Source organism: Pseudophryne corroboree, chromosome 6 (assembly GCF_028390025.1).
Source record: "Pseudophryne corroboree isolate aPseCor3 chromosome 6, aPseCor3.hap2, whole genome shotgun sequence".
Taxonomy (NCBI): domain Eukaryota; kingdom Metazoa; phylum Chordata; class Amphibia; order Anura; family Myobatrachidae; genus Pseudophryne; species Pseudophryne corroboree.
In genome coordinates this window covers 413,933,506-413,948,947 of record NC_086449.1, presented here as the reverse complement: position 1 = coordinate 413,948,947, position 15,442 = coordinate 413,933,506, and the positions used below count along the sequence as shown (strand labels likewise).

At 42.0% G+C, this 15,442-nt stretch overlaps 1 protein-coding gene across 2 annotated transcripts in view; it reads right to left on the bottom strand.

The window, feature by feature from the left end:
* SEMA3A (semaphorin 3A) overlaps nt 1-15,442 on the bottom strand; it is a 334,819-nt gene that overhangs the window by 16,020 nt on the left and 303,357 nt on the right. For both annotated transcript variants that reach the window (XM_063926932.1, XM_063926933.1), the window contains exon 15: nt 8,267-8,334. In XM_063926932.1, the coding sequence (XP_063783002.1) occupies nt 8,267-8,334 (68 nt within the window). The remainder of the gene's footprint in view (nt 1-8,266; nt 8,335-15,442) is intronic.

The following is a 15,442-nucleotide window of genomic DNA, read 5'->3' as shown; positions in this document are numbered from 1 at the left end:
AGTTGCATGAGCAAAAGTTCAAACCATGCTCAGTATGAATTCTGAAATACTGCTTTTTCCTAACATCCTCCTCTGCAAACCTTTGATCACTGATTGTGTATGACTGAAATTCTTATCCAAGAAAACTGTTTAAAAAGCAGTCTCTGTTAAAAAATAAACTTTTGTGAAATGACCTCTTGTTTGTTTTTGTTAGCTTTCATCATTTTATAGTGGATACAGCCATCTGAATTCCATACATAAAAAAGCATATATCATATGGTTTATATAATAGTTTCAGATGTTCCCTAAAGCATATCTGTTGAAAAACACAAATATGGAAATGATGAATACTAAACATCTATGTAAATGCAAAAAGAACACAAATTTTATATATATACATACATATATATATATATATATATATATATACATACATACATACATACATACATACATACATACACACACATTGATAAGAGCCCTCCCTGGTTGACATTGCATTAAACAGTGAGAAATGTACATGCAATGGTTAATAAACTCGCATACTTGTGGTCAGGGGGTTCAGTGGAGTATAACCAATTCACTCCAATGGGTTTACTTCCCATGAGTGCAAGTAAATGAAGCAAGCAGGGTAGGTAAACACATACCACTACTGATGGTAATGAGAATAGAGGTTATTGGAACCATTGGCGTTCTTTATAAATTCAGATGTTTACTACTATTAAACAACACTAATAAAAGCATGTATATTAAGGTAAGAGTAATGGGGAGTCTTAAACTTCATATACTCATAATTTAAGCCACTATTTCCCAAACTTTCTTGAATGGCATCGGAAATTATTGAGAAATTCTGAGAAAAAAAAATTCTATTACAGTAGGTAAATTGTGCTTACATGTTATCCTTAAGTTCAGTTATGTAGTGGTGGACAGGATTGTGATCTTGCTTAAGCAAATATTTTATAATTGGCAGTTTCCAGTTTGGCTATCACATTACCATAAATAATGTGATTTGTCCTGGACCACCAACTCATGGCTCTGGTGTAACTGCTTGCAGAACACAGTTTGGGAACCACTGCTTTAAGCAATAGTTTTAAACAAGGACTGATGTTATTGTTTAGTATTGCACTTCAGTAAATATGTTACATTTTATTGCTGAAGTAGTAACTTTTATATTTATGAGAAGAAATTCAATAATGGTTTAGTGTCACTGATTACAGAATTATAATGCAATGTATCACTTTGAACCTAAACTACAGTAGGTGTTACTACTGAAAGAAACATGATACGGTTTATATGCTTAGCATAATGTAAGAATACATTTTAAGCATTCACAGATAGCAGTATGAATGTGTAAAGGTGCAATAAGTCAACCAGTTGCTCAAGGCAAAAGTCTAAATTGTCTTGTGCTGGAGAACCCCCATTAGCCTGATGCAAAGCATCAGGGAGAATTTAGTACTAATATTTCCTTACACATACTATCTAAAGTAAAAATATGTAAATGTAATAAGCAATCTCACCCAAGTGTCAATATGAATAAAGATGGCATTTCAAGATGAGTAATGAGGTCATGGACAAATCACACAGTATTGTACAAGATGTCGCTGTACAAATTAAATGAATACACAACTATCTCTAGAGTTCCACAAGGTGGAGCTAGTTACTCATGTCTTTCATTACGTTCATATACAATTTGTATTACCAGATACACTAATGATTAGAGATGAGGAAAAAAAATGTAAAAACTGTTCCACAAATTATTCAACTCATTCCTAATTTCTCTGGAATTTTGTTTTCCTGTTTCGCCAGTTATATTTGACCTTAAGTGTTCGCAATCTTATCCCAACCACACCACAAAGCAGACTGGTTTAACTATTGTTGCATCATTTATAGACATAGATTATAGCTATTCAGCACAAACTGCAACATTTAGAAATTATGGTGCAGTAAAGCAAAAGTGAAGTTTTGCAGCACCACTGTAAAATGGTTGCTTCTCTATCATACAGTACTCGCTTCATATTGGTGTTCGCTTGTCTTTGTTAAGCACATTTATTTGGCTGTACACCTACTAGCTCCAAGAAATGAGAAATTTACAATATACTGTCTGTTCACCTTTAAATGGAACCAACCAAAAATAAAACACTATTTGCTATATTATGCAAATGCTTATGTAAACATTATCATTCTATATTTTCAACATTAAAAAAATAAAATCAATGACAGTGTTGAGAATGAGCTGTCACAGTGGTTTGTAATATGCTTGTTGAGAAATTCCATTATATACTGTAATAATGCAAATCTTATAGTGGCCATACACGGACTGTTCAAGATGGTTCCAGTGGAGCAGCAAGCAGCTATATACAGTAGTCTGAAGTCAGCACTTGCTAATGCCTCCTGCAAACTGACTACTGGTACACTGGTATGTGTGCCCAGCATAGTGTTGGGGAGTGTCAACAATGGTGTTGTGGCCTATGTGCAATTGCCCCTTTCCCCTATACCATAAATAAATACATTTAGTAATGGAACCAAAATGTATTTCTTTAACAATTTTTCATCAACAGCCTCTCCATCCCCTGCTATAATTCCTCCCCTCTAATTCACAGTTCATCCTATTTCATCATCCCCCTCAGCCCTGTTATTTATCATCCCCCCACCACCTCCATCATAACTCTAGCATCCAGCTTCAACAACCCTACTAGTCATGAGAATAGGCCCAAACTGTGCTGGACTTGTAGATATTGGTGACAAGATTTTTCTTTTCTTTCACCACCTCCACTGGCCGTCCGAAGCACTGCCCATTCCCTCGCTCACCCCCTCCACTCCACCTAGTGCCCACACATACAGTACACTTCATGGTGCAGCTGAATGGGCTCGCTGTGCCTCTGTGCAGATGCGGATGCACTGCTAGGCTGGCCATGGGCTGAGGCATGCCACGGGACTCTCTCTGTCAGCTGAATCTGAAAGGGGTGCATTCTCTCTTGTCCAGCCCCTCCCCTTCACTCATGTTTCCTCCCCCTCCTCCTCTCAGATGCTACAGTGTGCTGTTGCCGCGGCTCAAAGCCGCGAGATCCAAATGATGGGGACACGCTGCCGACAGCACGAATGGTGGGTACCGCTGTGCCGACGCCAATGATGGGGACCTGCCGTTGCTGCTGGTGCCAATGACGGGGACCCGCTGTGCTGGCACCAATGATGGGAACACGCCGCTGCTGCCAATGACGAGGACCCACTGCACCGGCTGGTGCTAATTACGGGGACCAACTGCTGCCAGTGCTAATGGCGGGGACCTGCTGCTATGGAAGGTACAAAGTGCCACCTGTACGGGAAGAGGAAGGGGAGGGTTAGGGCATGCCTGGTCACATGTTAGCTGCCTGTCTCAACTCTCCCTCACTGCGTCTCCTCACTCTCTCTCTCTCTTTCTCCCCCCTTCTCTCCCTCCCTCCGTCCCCCATCTATCTGTCTCCCCCTTCTCTCTTTATGTCTCCCCCCTTCTTTCACTCTGTGTCTACACCTCCTTCTTTCTCTCTGTCTCCCCCTTCTCTGTGTCCCGGTCTTCTCTCTCTCTGTATCCCCTTTTTCTTTCTCTGTATCCCCCTTCTCTCTCTTTGTGTATCCCCCTTCTCTCTCTTCCCGCTCTCTCCCCTCTCCCCCTTCTCTCTCAAACTTCTCCCTCCTCTCTCTCTCTCTCTGTCCCCCCTCTCTCTCTGTCTCCCCCTCCCCCTCTATCTTTCCCCTTCACTCTCTGTCTCACCCTTCTCCCTGTGTGTCTCTCCATTCTCTCCCTCTCTCTGTGTGTGTATCTCCTCCCCTTCTCTCTCTCTCTCTCTGTGCCTTCCCTCTTTCTCCCCCTCTCTCTGTCTCCTGCTTCTCTCTGTCTCCTCTGCATCTCCCCTTCTCTCTGTCTCTCCCTGCTCTCTCTCCGTGTCTCCCCCTTCTTTCTCTCTCTCTCTCTGTGTCTCCTCCTTCTCTCTCTCCTCTCCTCCTCACCCCCTCTCTACCCCTCTCCTTCTCTCTCTCTGTGTCTTCCCCCTTCTCCCCCTCTCTGTTTCCTGCTTCTCTCTCTCCTCTGTTTCTCCCCCTTCTCTCTCTCCATGTCTCCCCTTCTCTCTCTCTCCATGTCTCCCCTTGTCTCTCTCTCTCCCCTTCTCTCTCTCCTCACCCCCTCACTCCCTCTCTCACCTCTCTCCCCCTCTCTCTCTGTATCTTTCCCCTTCTCTCTCTGTGTCTCCCCCTTCTCTGTGTTTGTGTTTGTGTTTGTGTGTGTGTGTGTGTGTGTGTGTGTGTCTCTCTCTCTCTGTCTCCCACTTCTCCCTCTCTCTCTGTATCTCTGCCTTCTATCTCTCTCTGTATCTCCGCCTTCTCTCTCCCTCTCTCTGCCTTCCTTTTTCTCTCTTTGTGTCTCTCCATTCACTCTTTCTATGTCTCTCTCTGCACCTAGTCACTTTCTCTCTCCCCCCCTTCTCTCTCTATCTCTGTCTACCCCCTCCTCTATCTTTGTCTCCCCTTTGTCTTTCTCTGCATCTCCCCTTCTCTCTCCCCTTTAACTAATATAAGTATGGCAGGGAAGGTTAGGGTTAGGCTACAGGAAGGGAGGTTAGGGTTAGGCACTAGGGTGAAGGCTAGTGTTAGGCTGTGGGAGGGGGAGGTTAGAATTAGGCTGTGGAAGGGGAAGGTTAGGGATAGACTGCATGAGGAGAGGGTTAGGAAGAGAATAGGGTTAGTTTACTTACCAAGAAGTGCCAGTATTCTGACCGCCGGCTTCCTCACTGTTGGGATCCCATACCCAACCAATAGAGGGGCATATATAGACATATTCACATACGGACATAGCGGAGCACATACAGACATAGGTACATAAAGACATAGTGGAGCACAGATAGGTATACTACAGGCATGTACGGACATACAGGAGCACATACAGACATAGAGGAACACATATGAACATAGAGGAGCACATGCAGACATAGGCCCATACAGACACCCCTGGATGCCACCCCACAGCACAGGTCGCACCCCCACATCACTAGTCACGCCCCCACAGCACTGGTCACACTCCTGTGGTGGCACACAATTGGCCCTTCGGCAATTTCAGCTCCTGCCCATGTGGACCTTAATCTGGCACTGCTACTAGTACTCCCTTATCTCCATCCACACCTGTTATTTATCACCTCTTCACTGCTTGTAATGTATAATGTGATCATCGTGTGTCAAATAAAGAATAATGATAATGCTAATAGAATGTTTTTTTTTCCTCTGATTGTCTTCTCTAATAAAGCAACAGAGGCAGAAAATACTACTGCAGCCGTTATTATTTCCAATTTATTTACTATGTCAGGAAACAGGAAGTTTTGGTTTCTTCCCCAAAAATATGACAGTGTGCATGAAGCAACACCCAAATCACTATCTGCTTAATCAGATGTAGTCTATCTCTGACATGGAGCCCGGTCACACTGTACTTTCTTTTTTGTGAATACCTCTAATTTGTTTCCCACATTTAAGCATAAATTAAAAAAATAAAAGTCTCTTCTAATTTCACATGTAAGAGTCATCTGTTCATACACTTACAAGCAAGAAATGTAATTTTACACTGATTTATGTATCTTTACTCTGTGGTCATTCCCTTGCTGACTGGGGCTGTCATGCTGATTTTCCTGCTGTCTATGCTGTACATATACTAAGAGCACAGACGACTGTATTATAGTGAAAGTACCTTACATTTTCTGTCTTTGTGTGTGTGATAGTTAAAACAGAAAAACATCTGATACACATTTTGCAGTGAATAATCTAGGATGGAATGTGAAGTATAATGGAGATATAGTGTATGGTAGTGTTCAGTAGGTTATTTTCTCAGTTCAGAGGGAATCAGATGGGTGGAAGAAGGTAGCATAGTAATAGATAAATGAATGATATGAACATATTGGCATTTGGCAGAGATACAAACAAGATAAGAAAAATGCTGATGATTTTGGTGCCGAGGTAGTTAGGAGGACATGTGTCAAACCTTGTAAAGACTGGAGAAGTGGACAAGTAGAGATGTTGCCCATAGCAACTAATCAGCTTCTACCTAGCATTTTATAGAAATACTCCTTAGAACACTTTACATATTTCACCTATAGATACATGGATCACACATGTACCAGCCTTGATGGATATTGTGTGCAAGCTGGGATAAGAGAGAATAAAAGTGTATCCAAACTGGACATCCCTGTAACATATGAGCAGCAGCACCAGGAGGTTCAAGGAGTTCATATAGGGTCACAGATGTGATCACAGCAGCTCCTATTGCTAGGTCACTGAAATGTGTGAACTTTGTCAGTGATGGTGCATAGTTTAATTGTAGTCACAAAGAATGCATGAATCATCATGTCTCATCTATGCCCAAATTTTAGCCCAGATTCAGGCTTTGGAAATCTGTATTAAATTGGACATTATGACAAATATTTATATAAAAAGTAATATATTTAGAAATACAATATAAAGTCAGCATTTACATTCAAAATGAGCAGGTGTTGCATCGTTTTATGATTCAAAGTCAAATGCTTACAGTTTGGCAAACTTTAGGATATCTGATTTTTTATCTATAAATAATAAAAATCATATACTATAACAGTAAACCTTTTTATTATTGTGGATTTGTTCAGATTGCAAAGGTAAGAAGGACCTATAATTAAGGACAGGTTTCATTTAAGGATTGTTGGATCCACTTTGATCATATTACAACTGGTAGCAAAGCTGACCTATAGAAAAATATTGCCTAGAGCTTTACTGTCCTTATCAGGGCAGACAAGAGATCATCCAAGGTACGAGGGTTAGCGTGGCCAAGCATGGGGCTTGGCCACGTCCCTCTGTAGATGGTTTTGCCTCCATGGCAGGCCTATTTTACACATATATATATATATATATATATATATATATATACACACACACACACACACACACACACACACACACACACACACACACTTTTACTTGTATATACTGTATGTACTTTTATTTTGCGGATGAGTAATCTATATGTTTGTATGTATAATGCAATATTTACTGGAATAAATTGATTTGTATCACTTCAGTTATGTTACTTCTTATTCAAGATCCACAGCTTTCTATTGTTATTTAAGCATTATATAATTTTATGGTTTGTAATTTCACTTTAAGTGCACATACTGTACAGTATGCTGCTGTGTCCTTTTGTTTTCTATCATCCATGACAAACCCATTCAAACAGGTGCCTTTGTTTTTACAATGCTTCAGTCCAGTGTATATTGGCTATTCGCGTAACATTCAGTGTTATCTTTAACAATCAATCTCAATAACAAACCTTCAAGGTCACTCCAAGGACAACTACATACTGTAGTTCAGGGTGTGCGATTGCAATGCAAATTCCTCTTGAACAAAATCATAGCATATAGCATTGTTTATCAATGAGCATATCACTACTTTCCTTTAAAATATATTAAAATCATTATGATTCTGCAAAATGACCCTTGTGCCTGTGTGTACTTCAAGTGTATAGTTAAGCACCGATTATGGTACTTATTCACTTCTCAATAATAGATGCACAGTAACACCCATTGACTTGTTAATACCTAAAATGCACACTAAAACCCTGTAAGAATTGAAGGCTCTTGAGGGCAGCCGAGATAATTACTGGCTAGTAATGCAGTCTTATATTATAGGCTGTGCTTCCTTATATGGGGAACTTGTCAGGAGGATCTTTATGCAAGGTAGGTTGCACAGTCTCTCAGTTGGAGCACCTTGGTTTACTGCTTTACAATCACAGCACTGATCTGTGTGCCCCTTAATTGGCTTTCACTGCCCTGTCCTGACCAACAAGAGGAAATAGAGAACTCAGACCAGCCATGGCCCATTAGTGCCTCATACATGTTATGAGACAGTGCAGAAAGAAACCTAGAAAATATTGAGATCAGTACCAGCATCAACAGTCTTCACTGTCAAGGTAACCATGAGTTACTGCGCTAGCAAGCAGTAAAAATGTATGGCCATTTCAAGCAGAATCAGGCCTAGAAATCAGCTAACTAGCTTTATACAAAAATGGTAAGTTAGACCTTAATGTAATCCATCATAATGTTATTGTATGTGAGAGAAATAACCCCACCTTTTCCATGTTTTGCTTTCATCAAACATACTACAGTATATGGGATGCTTACATATGAGTCCCAGCAGTGGCTTCTATAATAGTGATAACGACCTGTCCAAGTTTACAACCACTTGTTAATAAAACAGTGTAGCAGACTTCCAATTTCAACTATAAGAGTATTATTTTACTTACCATGATGCTGAAGATCTGAGCAGTGTGTTAGAGGATCACCATTTCTGATATCTTGCCGTCGTGTTCTCCTTAACAGAGAAAAAAAACATAAAAAGATGAATACTTCAGATTTACCTTGAGAAGACTTTAATGTAATAGTTGGAAACAAAACAGCTAAACAGTCATTACTCACGTGGAATCTTTAAATAGCATTCATACTATGCCAAATGTGCTCTTGCAGTGTCGGTATTAAGCTATAGTAATGTGACCTAATTTTTGAAGTTTACTACAGTATTTTATAGAAATACAGGGTGGCAATCTAAGTCTAAGATCATTTCATGTCTCATAAATGTCCCAGAATTCTTTTGAAAGGGGGAGTGGGGTAGTGGCCTTATATGGGACATAAAATCAATTTGCTATGAAAATATACATTTCTTTCATATTATAAGTGCATATTAAATACAATGCATAGTATGTAGTCAAATAAGTGAATTTCAAGACATAATTGTAGACTTCCTTTATACAGGAATGCTTTGTCACAAACATCTGCATTTAAGCAGTTACATATTTGATTTAGCAAAGCTAGGCCAGTCTTCTTTTGTCATCTTTTCTCATGTAATAGTTTCTTACCAAGTCCTTTACACGTCTAATAGCATGTTGCACAAAAATCGATACATGTTATTCAGAATACATTTATTGAAAAGGTGTTCGCAGCTTCTTCCAGGGCAATTGAAAATATTGATTTAAACTAAATCTCAGACTGTGCTGACATTTTGTTCAATAAGACACTGAAGCATTGTCAGAAGGGTATTTTCATTTTGCCTTCCTTTGCTGGCTAGAAGAATTTAAAGTGGCCTCATTATATTTTTAAAGAATAGAAGACCATGGCAAATTATGCTTCAAACCTTGAGTTTATTCTCAGGAAAACAAGCATTAATTCTCAGGAAAACAGAAGTTATTACAGGAAAAATGTATGTTACATAAAGTACCATTCATTCTACTTTTGGCAAACTTTTTTCTGTTAAAAAATTTTTTTGGGACAAACTAATGATAATTTGTATCTGTATGTTTCAGCACAGCGAATCATTACGAAGTAGCACCAATTTTTCATATAGGTCTCAATATATATATATATATATATATATATATATATATATATATATATATATACATACACAGGGAAATTTTTTAGGGCTAGACGAGCCATGCATTTACTAGAAGAGACTTTAGGAATGGATGCAGGAGGGGGGCAGCTACCCCAGAAGTGCCTGAAATGTTGACCCGCTCGCAGGTGTGTGTGTGTGTTTGGGGAGAGGGGTGTGTGACTGAGTGTTACTTCAGAATCAAGATGCAGCTGGGAGGAGATGCTCTCAACCCCTGACAATGAGCGGGTAGTGTGGCATTGGCCTTATTTTACAGTATAAAGGAGCATGGGCATAACTATGTGAGGCATAACATTAATATGATGTCAGGGGCGTTACTGTGCATGAGCATAGCTTAATATGGTATAACAAATATACACAAAATATACAAGTGTGCAACCAGCAGTGGCTAGAAAGGGATGGTCAAAGTCCCTGGTCGGTATACTGGGAAAATTAAGTGAATAAACCTGTGCTGGCTGTAGATAGATTTCTAACAAATGGACGGTTTGTTTTATAAAGAATATTCGCAATTTATTACATATATAAAAGAGAACAATAGTAAAATTATATTAAATGTTCACATGTGGTATTTACAAAGATAATAGCCACCTCTAGAGATGTGCACTGGAATTTTTTCGGGTTTTGTGTTTTGGTTTTGGGTTCGGTTCCGTGGCCGTGTTTTGGGTTCGAACGCGTTTTGGCAAAACCTCACCGAATTTTTTTTGTCGGATTCGGGTGTGTTTTGGATTCGGGTGTTTTTTTTTCAAAAAACCCTAAAAAACAGCTTAAATCATAGAATTTGGGGGTCATTTTGATCCCAAAGTATTACTAACCTCAATAACCATAATTTCCACTCATTTTCAGTCTATTCTGAACACCTCACACCTCACAATATTATTTTTAGTCCTAAAATTTGCACCGAGGTCGCTGGATGACTAAGCTCAGCGACCCAAGTGGCCGACACAAACACCTGGCCCATCTAGGAGTGGCACTGCAGTATCACGCAGGATGGCCCTTCCAAAAAACACTCCCCAAACAGCACATGACGCAAAGAAGAAAAAAAAGAGGCGCAATGAGGTAGCTGTGTGAGTAAGCTAAGCGACCCTAGTGGCCGACACAAACACCTGGCCCATCTAGGAGTGGCACTGCAGTGTCAGGCCGGATGGCCCTTCCAAAAAATACTCCCCAAACAGCACATGACGCAAAGAAGAAAAAAAAGAGGCGCAATGAGGTAGCTGTGTGACTAAGATAAGTGACCCTAGTGGCCGACACAAACACCTGGCCCATCTAGGAGTGGCACTGCAGTGTCACGCAGGATGGCCCTTCCAAAAAACACTCCCCAAACAGCACATGACGCAAAGAAAAAAAGAGGCGCAATGAGGTAGCTGTGTGAGTAAGCTAAGCGACCCTAGTGGCCGACACAAACACCTGGCCCATCTAGGAGTGGCACTGCAGTGTCACGCAGGATGGCCCTTCCAAAAAACACTCCCCAAACAGCACATGACGCAAAGAAAAATGAAAGAAAAAAGAGGTGCAAGATGGAATTGTCCTTGGGCCCTCCCACCCACCCTTATGTTGTATAAACAGGACATGCACACTTTAACCAACCCATCATTTCAGTGACAGGGTCTGCCACACGACTGTGACTGAAATGACGGGTTGGTTTGGACCCCCACCAAAAAAGAAGCAATTAATCTCTCCTTGCACAAACTGGCTCTACAGAGGCAAGATGTCCACCTCATCATCATCCTCCGATTCATCACCGTGTACATCCCCCTCCTCACAGATTATCAATTCGTCCCCACTGGAATCCACCATCACAGCTCCCTGTGTACTTTGTGGAGGCAATTGCTGCTGGTGAATGTCTCCATGGAGGAATTGATTATAATTCATTTTAATGAACATCATCTTCTCCACATTTTCTGGAAGTAACCTCGTACGCCGATTGCTGACAAGGTGAGCGGCGGCACTAAACATTCTTTCGGAGTACACACTTGTGGGAGGGCAACTTAGGTAGAATAAAGCCAGTTTGTGCAAGGGCCTCCAAATTGCCTCTTTTTCCTGCCAGTATAAGTACGGACTGTGTGACGTGCCTACTTGGATGCGGTCACTCATATAATCCTCCACCATTCTTTCAATGGTGAGAGAATCATATGCAGTGACAGTAGACGACATGTCCGTAATCGTTGGCAGGTCCTTCAGTCCAGACCAGATGTCAGCATCAGCAGTCGCTCCAGACTGCCCTGCATCACCGCCAGCGGGTGGGCTCGGAATTCTGAGCCTTTTCCTCGCACCCCCAGTTGCGGGAGAATGTGAAGGAGGAGATGTTGACAGGTAGCGTTCCGCTTGACTTGACAATGTTCTCACCAGCAGTTCTTTGAACCCCTGCAGACTTGTGTCTGCCGGAAAGAGATATCCAAGGTAGGTTTTAAATCTAGGATCGAGCACGGTGGCCAAAATGTAGTGCTCTGATTTCAACAGATTGACCACCCGTGAATCCTTGTTAAGCGAATTAAGGGCTCCATCCATAAGTCCCACATGCCTAGCGGAATCGCTCAGTGTTAGCTCCTCCTTCAATGTCTCCAGCTTCTTCTGCAAAAGCCTGATGAGGGGAATGACCTGACCTGACGTTGAAATCATTCTCCACTGCGCTTGAGACAGGTGCATTCCACCTCCTATATCGTGCTCAGTTGTGTAGGCTTGAATGGCCTTTTGCTGCTCCTCCAACCTCTGAAGCATATAGAGGGTTGAATTCCACCTCGTTACCACTTCTTGCTTGAGATGATGGCAGGGCAGGTTCAGGCGTATTTGGTGTTGCTCCAGTCTTCTGTACGTGGTGCCTGTACGCCGAAAGTGTCCCGCAATTCTTCTGGCCACCGACAGCATCTCTTGCACGCCCCTCTCGTTTTTTAAATAATTCTGCACCACCAAATTCAAGGTAGGTGCAAAACATGGGACGTGCTGGAATTTGCCCATATTTAATGCACACACAATATTGCTGGCGTTGTCCGATGCCACAAATCCACAGGAGAGTCCAATTGGGGTAAGCCATTCTTTGATGATCTTCCTCAGTTGCCTTAAGAGGTTTTCAGCTGTGTGCGTATTCTGGAAAGCGGTGATACAAAGCGTAGCCTGCCTAGGAAAGAGTTGGCGTTTGCGAGATGCTGCTACTGGTGCCGCCGCTGCTGTTCTTGCGGCGGGAGTCAATACATCTACCCAGTGGGCTGTCACAGTCATATAGTCCTGAGTCTGCCCTGCTCCACATGTCCGTGGTTAAGTGGACATTGGGTACAACTGCATTTTTTAGGACACTGGTGAGTCTTTTTCTGAGGTCTGTGTACATTTTCGGTATCGCCTGCCTAGAGAAATGGAACCTAGATGGTATTTGGTACCGGGGACACAGTACCTCAATCAAGTCTATAGTTGGCTTTGCAGTAATGATGGATACCGGAACCACGTTTCTCACCGCCCAGGATGCCAAGGCCTCAGTTATCCGCTTTGCAGCAGGATGACTGCTGTGATATTTCATCTTCCTCGCAAAGGACTGTTGGACAGTCAATTGCTTGGTGGAAGTAGTAAAAGTCGTCTTACGACTTCCCCTCTGGGATGACCATCGACTCCCAGCAGCAACAACAGCAGCACCAGCAGCAGTAGGCGTTACACGCAAGGATGCATTGGAGGAATACCAGGCAGGAGAGGACTCGTCAGAATTGCCAGTGACATGGCCTGCAGGACTATTGGCATTCCTGGGGAAGGAGGAAATTGACACTGAGGGAGTTGGTGGGGTGGTTTGCGTGAGCTTGGTTACAAGAGGAAGGGATTTACTGGTCAGTGGACTGCTTCCGCTGTCGCCCAAAGTTTTTGAACTTGTCACTGACTTATGATGAATGCGCTGCAGGTGACGTATAAGGGAGGATGTTCCGAGGTGGTTAACGTCCTTACCCCTACTTATTACAGCTTGACAAAGGCAACACATGGCTTGACAAATGTTGTCCGCATTTCTGTTGAAATACTTCCACACCGAAGAGCTGATTTTTTGGGTATTTTCACCAGGCATGTCAATGGCCATATTCCTCCCACGGACAACAGGTGTCTCCCCGGGTGCCTGACTTAAACAAACCACCTCACCATCAGAATCCTCCTTGTCAATTTCCTCCCCAGCGCCAGCAACACCCATATCCTCCTCATCCTGGTGTACTTCAACACTGACATCTTCAATCTGACTATCAGGAACTGGACTGCGGGTGCTCCTTCCAGCACTTGCAGGGGGCGTGCAAATGGTGGAAGGCGCATGCTCTTCACGTCCAGTGTTGGGAAGGTCAGGCATCGCAACTGACACAATTGGACTCTCCTTTGGGATTTGTGATTTCTAAGAACGCACAGTTCTTTGCTGTGCTTTTGCCAGCTTAAGTCTTTTCATTTTTCTAGCGAGAGGCTGAGTGCTTCCATCCTCATGTGAAGCTGAACCACTAGCCATGAACATAGGCCAGGGCCTCAGCCGTTCCTTGCCACTCCGTGTGGTAAATGGCATATTGGCAAGTTTACGCTTCTCCTCCGACGATTTTATTTTAGATTTTTGAGTCCTTTTTTTACTGATATTTTGTGTTTTGGATTTTACATGCTCTGTACTATGACATTGGGCATCGGCCTTGGCAGACGACATTGATGAAATTTCATCGTCTCGGCCATGACTAGTGGCTGCAGCTTCAGCACGAGGTGTAAGTGGATCTTGATCTTTCCCTATTTTTGGAACCTCAACATTTTTGTTCTCCATATTTTAATAGGCACAACTAAAAGGCACCTCAGGTAAACAATGGAGATGGATGGATACTAGTATACTTATGGATGACGAGTGACTGACGACACAGAGGTAGCTACAGCCGTGGACTACCGTACTGCGTCTGCTAGTATAGAGATGATAATGATATAAAAAATATATATATATATCACTACTGCAGGTATATATAATATAATGACAGACCTGCTGGACACTGTCAGCAGACTCCTAAACTACTAGTATGAAGAAGATAGAAAAAAAAACCCCACCACAGGTAGGTATACAATTATGGACGAGCACTGACGACACAGAGGTAGCTACAGCCGTGGACTACAGTACTACGTCTGCTAGTATAGAGATGATAATGCTATAAAAAATATATATATATCACTACTGCAGGTATATATAATATAATGACGGACCTGCTGGACACTGTCAGCAGACTCCTAAACTACTAGTATGAAGAAGATAGAAAAAAAAACCCCACCACAGGTAGGTATACAATTATGGACGAGCACTGATGACACAGAGGTAGCTACAGCCGTGGACTACCGTACTGCGTCTGCTAGTATAGAGATGATAATGATATAAAAAAAATATATATATATCACTACTGCAGGTATATATAATATAATGACGGACCTGCTGGACACTGTCAGCAGACTCCTAAACTACTAGTATGAAGAAGATAGAAAAAAAAACCCCACCACAGGTAGGTATACAATTATGGACGAGCACTGACGACACAGAGGTAGCTACAGCCGTGGACTACCGTACTGCGTCTGCTAGTATAGAGATGATAATGAGATAAAAAATATATATATATATCACTACTGCAGGTATATATAATATAATGACGGACCTGCTGGACACTGTCAGCAGACTCCTCAACTACTAGTATGAAGAAGATAGAAAAAAAAACCCCCACCACAGGTAGGTATACAATTATGGACGAGCACTGACGACACAGAGGTAGCTACAGCCATGGACTACCGTACTGCGTCTGCTAGTATAGAGATGATAATGATATAAAAAATATATATATATATATATCACTACTGCAGGTATATATAATATAATGACGGACCTGCTGGACACTGTCAGCAGACTCCTAAACTACTAGTATGAAGAAGATAGAAAAAAAAACCCCACCACAGGTAGGTATACAATTATGGTCGAGCACTGACGACACAGAGGTAGCCACAGCCGTGGACTACCGTACTGCGTCTGCTAATATAGAGATGATAAAGATGATAGAGATGAACAAAAAAAATATAA